Raw genomic sequence first — 10,781 nt, 5'->3', positions numbered from 1 at the left:
AAAATAATACAAAAAAAGATGAAAAATAAAATCTCTGTTAAAAGTGAGATAAATAGGGAAAAAAAAAAATTTTAGGAGGGTAATTAGCCAGTGACAATGAGAGAATATGAACATATTTACCATTACATGATAAGTCAATTTCCTTAAAAGGATGACTTAAATCATTGCATAACCTTTGAAAAGGACCAAGTGGGAAGTCTATATTCATACTTCTAATTAAGCAATACAGATTATCGACACAAATATTTGCGTTTTACAGCACAAAAAGATCAACAAATAAGATACAAGCCGAATAAGATGCATCGCATTACTAATGGTGAATCATGCAATAGGATTAAAAAAAATCATGATCAATAACACATGCACATAAAGCTGACAAGCGCTGAAAACTCAAAGACTCGATCGTGTCCTAAAATGGATTAACAGCTCAAAATCATATGAAACTTGATTTATTCTCTTTTTCAATCTGAATGGTAACATGGCTAATGTTATAGTACTCCCCTCTTGATATAATCCACCACTTTAATCATCATCAGATTCACGTGCCAAGCCAACAACACTTTACCAACAATAATGTGTGCACTAAAAATTTGAGCAATCGAGCTAATCAGCTAATCACTAAAATTACATAAAATGAAAAGTGATCAGATAATGCCTGTTTTCAATTTATATCATACAATGACCACTAGATTTTACGAACTTTGGGAGGTCGTTTATGTTATTATGTATGTGATAACCATAATCAGGGAAAGTGTACGTATAAATATAATGCGGCATTGCATTGATCCTACTTCTATTCCTTTAATTTCTTTTCATGTTAACGACTCTTGTTCTCATCTTCCTGCTCTCTAATCGCCTCCTGTAACACATCAACTATCTGACTCATCGTGGGTCGACCTTTCGGATGACGTGGCAAGCAACTGCCCGCCAATTTTGCAAGTTTCCGGGCCACAGTATGCGAATAATGATAATATTGATTATTTAGACGAGGATCCATTAACTTCCGGAACCGTTTGCTACCTGGGAACTGGTTCACCCATTCGATAAGTTTTTGTTCAGATTCTGGAAGGTTTCTATCAACAAACTTTCTGCCAGATAAAATCTCGTACAATACATTCCCAAAACTCCATGTATCGCCTTTTGAATTTAGACGACCAGTCATTATGTATTCTGGGGCATAGTAATCATCATAAGGAGACTGGAAACCAAAGAAAGTTAGTATAATAAGCCTGTGGTTGGATGAACTTAATTAAATTAAATGAAGCGTAATATAATACAGTAAGTTATAAGTCATTAGATTTTATGATCATGTTTGGTTGGTTAGAATGGATTGAATGATTTTACATTAATTCCATCCGACAAAACAAAAGTAAAAAGAACCATTCGAGAGTAACAAATTAATACTATACCTAATTACTGTTACACACATGATCTCCATATATACACTCACCATTATGTATTTGACTGACTTGTCGACTGCTAGCAGTCCTCTCTGAAGCCCAAAATCCGAAAGTTTTGGGTTGAAATTCTCATCCAACAACACATCCGCCGGGTTAAAGTTACCTAATATCACCTTATAAATTCCAAAAATTAACATTAGTTTAAACTTTAACTAATAAGTCATAAAATAGTTACTGTTGATAATTAATTAATTAGGAAAACATTTTGTAAAACATATACATATATACCTGGGTCTCTAAGCCCTGATGAAGATAAGCGAGACCCTGGGCTGCACCAAGGAGGATTATAAGCCTTTTTCTCCATGGAATTGGTGGATATGCTCTGCTAAAGAGATGAGATTCTAAGCTTTTGTTTGGCATATACTCGTAAACTAATAGTCTTTGACTCTCTTTTTTATTATCTACTAAACAGTATCCCAATAGCTTTACAAGATTAGGGTGTTCCACATCCCCAAGAAACTCAACTGCTGCTAGCCATTTTTCATGCCCCTACACATCAGATAACATTTTCTTAATTTATATACAACTCCAAAAAAATATCTTTGTTTTTTTTTTCTAACACTCCGATCTTGATCTAACTACAAAGTTTAAGCAAGTGTTATAAATATTCTTGAAGTTGAGAAGCCAGTCTTATATGATATACAGAATTGATCACGGATAAGATGTAATACAATTAAATTTTAAAAGTAAACCATATATGGATTCGTACATCCCTAACTTATGAAAAAGATTAAACAAATAAAAATTGAGAATAATTAATGAAAATATTATTGAATAGTAAAGAGATTAAGAAATTCAAAAACACACAGAAGATAATATATATATAAGTAAAGTTTAACGCCAGGGGGGAGACGTGCATGAAATGAATATCATGAAGTTTGTGTTAGTATAGGGTCTTCGTTTTCCTCTTAAGAATGGTTCCTGTAATGAAAAGATTAGCAGCAAACGATGTGGCTGAGGCTCGAGTTGGACTCGATTCCCTTAAACATATTCGCCGTCTGTTCCCAGGGTACAACAACCTTAGCAGTATTGTGTATTGCCGGATATGACGACTTGCCTAAAAGAATCGCCGGAAGCGTGTTTGAATGAGACGGCCAAGGTCTTCTTTTATAGTTGAATCTTGAAACGGAAACAAATCACTAATTGATTGAGCGTTTAATGGCAATAAATGTCATTAATTACGCAATTAATGCATCCGTTACAGAATTCAAAAATAGGGACCAAAACTGTCAAGTTTAGCAAAAACGAGGGTAGCGCGCGCCCGAGTTTTCGGAGCTGCATTCGTGTCCGCAGGTCGCGCCCATGCACGAGTTCGGTGTTTTTGGTCTACGGAACCAAGATTTGCACCCCCCCTGCGCGCGGGTAGGAATTGTAGCATAACCATAGACACAAGCTTGTAAGCCTTGCATGCAATGAAGCTTATAAACCTTGTTGAGTTTGGTCTCTCTACCAATGTGGGACTCATTCCCACATTCCTCTCTTTTGCTAAACTTATTCTCAAATACCCATCTTTGAGTATCGATATCTCATTCACTTATACTCTATTTTGGACATATAATATATCGTTTCGAAGTCCTCATGGAGGAGAACACAAACCCACTTAGAGTTCGTTATATATACAACATATGTATATATTTATATATGTCCAAATTTATACTAAATTTCCAACAATCCCCCACATGAATGGAGATCGATCTCTGCACATCCAATTTCCAAACGAAATTTTCAACAGTTGAATCCTGCATAGGATAGGTAGGTATTACCCTTTGAACCCTCCCTTAAGAAGTTACACTTAATCTCCTAGCAGTTAGTAGATCTCGATGTCTTTGAACTAAGCTGCCATTTATGTAGACGACAATGTAAATCTCACAGGATTCTCCCTAACAAGGTCATATCCTCATAGACGTGTTCGTTTTGGTCATAAACACTAGCCTGGTTCTGCAAGAGCTTTAGGAATTGTGCCCCTATAATTCCCCTCGAAGCGACCCCACTTCTCTCTCACATAGGTGATTCCAAGAATCATTAAAAACCATATGTTTAGCCTAATTTTATCACTACATATAGGAATGGACTAGGAAGTCATGTTAACTCCCCGCAGTGACATGCCTCACTCATACAGTTAGGTTATCCTTTTGAACCCAGATCTTGGGATCTCCAGTCTTCTGGGTAAGGTTTCCTTCGTATGAATTTATTCATTCATGGGCTTTAGTCCCATTCCTCTTGACGACTTATAAACTACATCTCTACTTAAGCCTTTTGTAAGCAGATCCGCAATGTTATCCTTTGACTTCACCCAGTCAACCGTGATAACCCCCGTAGAGATTAGTTGTCGTATCGTTTTATGTCTACGTCTAATGTGCCTTGATTTCCCATTATACATTGTACTTTGAGCTCTACCAATTGCCGATTGGTTATCACAATGTATACATATGGCCGTTACCGGCTTAGGCCATTCGGGAATGTCCTCTACGAATTGACGTAGCCACTCTGCCTCTTCAGCACAAATATCTAAGGCAATAAATTCAGATTCCATCGTGGATCTAGATATAACTGTTTGCTTGGATGATTTCCATGCTACAGCAGCACCTCCAAGTGTAAATACATATCCACTTGTAGATCTGGAATCTTTTATGTCAGATATCCAATTTGCATCTGTGTATCCTTCGATAACTGTTGGATGTCTGCCATAATGCAGTCCATATTCTCGCGTGTATCTCACATACCTCAGCAACCTAGTAATACTCTTCCAGTGTTCAGAACTGGGTTTACTAGTGTATCTACTTAGTCTGCTCACAGCATATGCTAAGTCAGGTCTGGTACAACTCATTAGATACATCAGACTGCCAATAATTCTTGAATATTCCACTTGATTAACACTATCACCTCTATTTTTACGTAGATGTTGACTAGTGTCAATTGGAGTTCTAGCTATGCTAGTGTCTCCCTTAGCAAATTTTTCAAGAATTTTATCCACATAGTGTGTTTGACTTAAAATCAAACCACTTTGGGTTCTTGTGATCTTCACTCCAAGAATCACATCTGCTAAAACCATATCTTTCATGTCGAACCTGGATTTCAACATATCCTTCGTGGATCTTATTATCTTGTCATCACTACCAATGATAAGCATATCATCGACATACAAACACAAGATGACATAACCATGAGTGGTGTTTTTCACATAGATACACTTATCACACTCATTGATTCTAAAGCTACTTTCCATCATGACTTGATCAAACTTTTGATGCCATTGTTTAGGAGCTTGTTTTAATCCATATAGAGACTTAACAAGTTTACAAACCTTGTTCTCTTGTCCCGAGGCAATGAAGCCCTCAGGTTGCTCCATATAAATTTCTTCTTCCAACTCCCCATTTAGGAAAGCCGTTTTTACATCCATTTGATGAACTTGTAAGTTTCTGATAGCTGCAATGGCAAGAACTAATCTAATGGATGTTATCCGCGTTACCGGCGAATAGGTATCAAAGTAGTCTAGACCTTCCTTTTGTCTATAACCTTTGATTACTAGTCTTGCCTTGTATTTATCAATACTGCCATCAGGTTTCATCTTTCTCTTAAAAATCCAACGGTAACCTAGTGGCTTGCTACCTGGAGGTAGATCCACTAGTTCCCATGTGTGATTTTGTAAGATAGATTCTACCTCATTTTTGATGGCTTCTTTCCATTGAGGTCCCTCAGAAGAAGTTACCGCCTCTTGGTAGGTTTTAGGTTCACTTTCCACCACATAGGTGAAGAAATCATCACCAAATGATTTTTCAACTCTAGCCCTCTTACTTCTTCTGGGTTCTATCTCTTCCTCCTCGGATTGAGCTTGTTCTTCCTCTCGAACAGCTTCGTTGTTTGGTAAAGATGGGCTTTCAACTTCCTTATTCAAACAGGGAAACACATCTTCAAAGAATAAAGCATTCCTTGATTCCATTATGGTATTCTTGTGTATTTCAGGATTCTTAGAATCATGCACAAGAAACCGATAAGCACTACTACTTTGTGCATACCCAATGAATACACAATCCACTGTTTTAGGCCCTAGCTTTTGTACCTTAGGTGGTGGCACTACAACTTTAGCTAGGCACCCCCACACTCGTAAGTACTTATACGATGGCTTTCTTCCCATCCAAAGTTCATACGGTGTTTCATTCTTTTCTTTGCGAGGTATCTTATTTAAAAGATAGTTAGCCGACAAAATAGCTTCCCCCCACATTGACTGGTTTACACCCGAACTAATTATCATGGCATTGACCATTTCTTTCAAGGTACGGTTCTTTCTTTCAGCAATCCCATTGGATTGAGGTGAATAGGGTGATGTGAATTCATGACGAATTCCATTTTTAGCACAAAAATCAGCATATGGAGAAACATATTCCCCACCCCTATCACTTCTAACCACTTTAATTCTCTTGTTGAGTTGATTCTCAACTTCATTTTTGTACAAGACAAACTTGTCTATTGCTTCATCTTTACTCTTAAGTAAATATATGTAGCAATATTTCGTGCTATCATCGATGAATGTAATGAAGTATTTGTTCCCACCTTGAGTAGGAATTGACTTTAGATCACACACATCAGTGTGAATTAAATCAAGAGGTTCGGTGTTTCTTTTGATTGTTTGGAAAGACAATCTAGTTTGTTTGGCTTCAACACATGTGGGGCATTTGTGATTTGAGTCAATATTAAGTTTTGGTATGTATTCTAGTTTAATTAATCGCTTAATTGAATTGTAATTTACATGTCCTAAGCGACCATGCCAAACATTTGAACACTCAAGCAAATAAGCAGAACTAGAACTTTCATTATTCATTTTGTTTGTCACCATTACATTCAATTTGAACATGCCATTCAAGGCATATCCTTTTCCCACAGACATACCATTCTTGGACAAAACAAACTTGTCCGACTCAAACACTAGCTTAAAACCAAATTGGTTCAACAAACCACCTGACACTAGATTCTTACGAAGTTCAGGAACATACAATACATCCCTAAGCTTCACTTCTTTCCCCGAAGTCATTTTTAGAATGACATCACCAACACCTTTGATATCCGCGGTAGCTGCATTTCCCATGTAGAGCTTTTCACCATCTTCAACTTCTTTGTAGGTGTTGAAAACACTCTTGTCATGACACACATGACGAGTAGCTCCCGTGTCAATCCACCACTCCTTTGAATTTGTATTCATGAGATTCACTTCAGAAACCATAGCCGTGAGATCAGTTATCATGGCCACCAACTCCATGTTATCATTCACCATGTTTGCTTGACGGTTTTCCCTCTTAGGTTGAGGGCACTCCGAAGCCTTGTGACCCGGTTGGCCACAGTTGTAGCACTTGAACTTCTTCTTGAAAGTTCCTGCCTTGGGGCCTAGGTTTTTGCCCTTTGCTTTCCCTTTGTGAGGTCCCTTGCCTTTGCTTTTGGAAGTTTGACCAGCTTCCACCATATGAACCTTAGAAGATTCACCTTTACTGCCTTTCTTCAAGGCCATTCTATTGTCTTCTTCAATGCGAAGACGCACCACCAGTTCCTCCACAGACATCTCCTTTCGCTTATGCTTAAGGTAATTTTTGAAGTCTATCCAACCAGGAGGGAGCTTTTCAACCATTGATGCAACTTGGAATGATTCATTAAGATCCATCCCTTCTGCATTGTTATCATGTATGATGACCTGAAGGTCTTGGACTTGACTCATAACAGATTTCGAGTCAACCATTTTGTATTCCAAGAACTTAGCAACAACATGCTTCTTAGTTCCAGCATCTTCTGTCTTATACTTCCTTTCCAAAGATTCCCATAGTTCTTTAGCAGTTGCAACTTTACAATAAACATTGTAAAGTGCATCAGCCAGGCCATTCAACACATAGTTGCGGCACAGAAATTCTGAGTGCTTCCATGCATCCACTATTCACAGATTGAGCATCAGCCTGCCCCTCAGCAATTACAGGAGCAGTTTCTGTTAGGAATCGAGCCAGGTTCAAGGTGGTCAAGTAGAACAACACCTTCTGTTGCCACCTCTTGAAGTTCAGACCAGAAAATTTTTCAGGTCTCTCAGCATGATTAGCCATGATGTTTGGAACTGGTGTATTTGGGTTCACAGGAGGGTTAGCACCAGCAGCAGGAGTTCCAGTAGCAGCGGGAGTTCCAGACATTCTGAAAGAATCGTAACCACAGTTAAATAGATTACAGGAAAAAGTCGATACAAAATCGATTCAGAATAAAAGAAAAGGAAAAAACGAAATGGTTACAACAAAGAATAATATGTTTAAGACTGTTAGTATAGGGTCTTCGTTTTCCTCTTAAGAATGGTTCCTGTAATGAAAAGATTAGCAACAAACGATGTGGCTGAGGCTCGAGTTGGACTCGATTCCCTTAAACAGATTCGCCGTCTGTTCCCAGGATACAACAACCTTAGCAGTATTGTGTACTGCCGGATATGACGACTTGCCTGAAAGAATCGTCGGAAACAGGAGTACAGAGAAGGAGGAAGAAGAAGAGTATTTTCATCAGTGTGTTTGAATGAGACGGCCAAGGTCTTCTTTTATAGTTGAATCTTGAAACGGAAACAAATCACTAATTGATTGAGTGTTTAATGGCAATAAATGTCATTAATTACGCAATTAATGCATCCGTTACAGAATTCAAAAATAGGGACCAAAACTGTCAAGTTTAGCAAAAACGAGGGTAGCGCGCGCCCGAGTTTTCGGAGCTGCATTCGTGTCCGCAGGTCGCGCCCATGCACGAGTTCGGTGTTTTTGGTCTACGGAACCAAGATTTGCACCCCCCCTGCGCGCGGGTAGGAATTGTAGCATAACCATAGACACAAGCTTGTAAGCCTTCCATGCAATGAAGCTTATAAACCTTGTTGAGTTTGGTCTCTCTACCAATGTGGGACTCATTCCCACATTCCTCTCTTTTGCTAAACTTATTCTCAAATACCCATCTTTGAGTATCGATATCTCATTCACTTATACTCTATTTTGGACATATAATATATCGTTTCGAAGTCCTCATGGAGGAGAAAACAAACCCACTTAGAGTTCGTTATATATACAACATATGTATATATTTATATATGTCCAAATTTATACTAAATTTCCAACAGTTTGGTGATGGCGACCACGAGAGGTGCACCTCGGCCACCAGGAGGTTTAATTAACCCTTTATATACTCTTCCAAGACGACCATCTCTGATCCATTGCGATCTACTAAAATTATTCGTAGCATTTTTGAGCTCTGAAAACGAGAACTTCCTCAAAGCATGTTCTTTTTCTCTGTACAATAGTGGTGAAGTTAATGGGTTTTGCTCCGGTGAAGATTCCCGTGATCTTCTTTTGGTTTTGGAACTGAAAATGTTAAAAAAAATTCATCATTGAACAGCAAGCAAGCAGAACTCTAAATGGTTATATGAGAAAACAGGGATGGAATCAAGGGATATTAGAGAGATTAGCAGCAAAGCCACGTGGGGAAGATGAGAGAATGGTGTGGCTTAAGCTTTTTGTATGTTGAGAACAAAGAGGTGGTTGATGAGGAATGGGGGTGGAATGGTTTTGCTTTCAAATGTTCAAAGGGAATTTAATAGACAACCGAAACTAATTCAAAGGAAGAAATCCGATTACCTAATTGATCCGTCAAACTACCCCCACTAGCCATGCTGAGACATTTATGGTAATAACGGAAGAAATTCTCCTTTTAGAAACTATAAAACTGGTCAGAGTGGGCAACGCCCACTCCACGTTTTTAGAAGAGAAAAGAAGAAAACAGCCTTGTAGGAAGTTGTGGTGGTAACGGAAAGCCACGAGAGGCTTGTAACGCGCAAAAACGAAGAGGAGGGGCGGTGTTTGTGCCGTTACCACGGCGTTGAGGCTTTCGCCACGTCAGAAAAAGGCTAACGGCGGTTGCCCACACCGTTTAGTCTAACTGTACAAACAATTTAATTAATAACAACCCTAATTAATGAGAAATTGATTAATCTAACCATTTTCTGAGTGTTTTTAAAAAATATAACTTTTTTTTTTGCCAAAATAACCACATTCTCCGGAATGGGTCGTTCCGGAACATATTTTAGACTTATTTTCTGGTGGTCCGACCCATTACCCTATCTCTTGTAACGTCCCAAAATTTAAGTCTAAAAAATTTATTTTTATAATAATAAAACCATCATCGAAAACGTGTTCATAAAACCATAAAAGAAAATCAGAGTATGCCGATAATCATCCAAATACATCAAGTCAACAAAATGCGGAACAACATGGTGTGTGCGATGCGATCATCCCGAGCCATTCCCCTTCGATCCGGAATTACCTGAAACATAAACTGAAAACCGTAAGCACGAAGCTTAGTGGGTTCCCCAAAATACCTCATACCATACATATCAAACATACAATGGGCCATGCCTAACAACCATCAGGCCCCGCTTGACATCGAGCCCCGCTTGGAACAGATCTGTCTATATAATGTGATCGACCCCGCCCAACATACCCATCAGGCCCCGCCCGACATACATACAATATATAAAATACATGCAAACATCACTAAGATAAATAACATACAATACACTCATCAGGCCCCGCTTGGCATTGGACCCCGCACGGTATACATATCATATACCACACATGCAAGAGTCACACAGACAACTAGCATCCTAATCATAATAACTCATGAGCTGGCATTGGTGCCTTCGACCCACTAAACACTGTGATGAGACTCACTTCAAACCGTTGGAAACCAAATAAACGTTCAGACTACTGTCCGGATAATCCCCGCGCTAATCAATCAAATAAAACCCTAATTAATAATTGGGCCATAAACATAACTAGGAATTTGATTCATTTGACCAACTCCCACGGTAAAAGACCATTTTACCCTTTCGTCACTTGGCCCAATAACCGAGGCCCATCCCAATGGCTCCAAAAGCCCAATATGGCCTAAATTCCTAAATGAGGCCCAAATCCCATTATGGTCTAAATTCAAGAAGGCTTAAAGCCTAACTATGGCCCAAATTCAGAAAGACTATTGGCCCAACAAGGCCTAAAACCCTAATAGTCCAAATATGGCCCAAATCGCAAAAGTTAGCAAAAGTCAAGGTTGCTGAGTACGCCCGGTGTACTCAGACTTACGCCCAACGTACGTCATCTTTAGCCAGTGCGCGCAGCGTACGAGCTGGGTACGCCCAACGTACTCCGCAGCAAGACCAACTTGCCATTAAGTGCTTAATCGGTTAAGCCACTATGTCCAATTCTCAAATCTGATCCTATAATACGTAAAGTTGGCAACTTTACTCCTTTGCATGTCTTAATGGGGCCCAATACT

General features: G+C 38.9%; 1 protein-coding gene across 1 annotated transcript; it reads right to left on the bottom strand.

Moving 5' to 3' along the window:
- Nucleotides 1-460: 460 nt before the first annotated feature.
- Nucleotides 461-2,524, bottom strand: LOC145120957 (putative serine/threonine-protein kinase PBL19). Its single transcript, XM_079056743.1, has 4 exons — nucleotides 2,318-2,524; nucleotides 1,689-1,949; nucleotides 1,451-1,573; nucleotides 461-1,198 (listed from the first exon to the last, which is right to left on the bottom strand). Exons 2-4 carry the CDS (start codon nucleotides 1,818-1,820, stop codon nucleotides 818-820), a joined length of 636 nt encoding a protein of 211 aa, XP_078912869.1. The 5' UTR covers nucleotides 1,821-1,949; nucleotides 2,318-2,524; the 3' UTR covers nucleotides 461-817.
- Nucleotides 2,525-10,781: the final 8,257 nt, after the last annotated feature.

This window comes from Lactuca virosa, chromosome 6 (genome assembly GCF_052849685.1).
Source record: "Lactuca virosa cultivar CGN04683 chromosome 6, Lactuca_virosa_CGN04683_v6, whole genome shotgun sequence".
Taxonomy (NCBI): Eukaryota; Viridiplantae; Streptophyta; class Magnoliopsida; order Asterales; family Asteraceae; genus Lactuca; species Lactuca virosa.
This window is presented reverse-complemented; position numbering and strand designations above follow the sequence as displayed.

Bases quoted from the DNA above. Each gene is read 5' to 3' on its own strand.
- LOC145120957 (XM_079056743.1), bottom strand. From the start codon at position 1,820: ATGCCAAACAAAAGCTTAGAATCTCATCTCTTTAGCAGAGCATATCCA. The intron at 1,574-1,688 runs GTATATATGTAT...GGAATTTATAAG, and splicing joins ATCAGGGCTTAGAGACCCAG to GTGATATTAGGTAACTTTAA. The intron at 1,199-1,450 runs GTGAGTGTATAT...TTTGGTTTCCAG, and splicing joins AGTCAGTCAAATACATAATG to TCTCCTTATGATGATTACTA.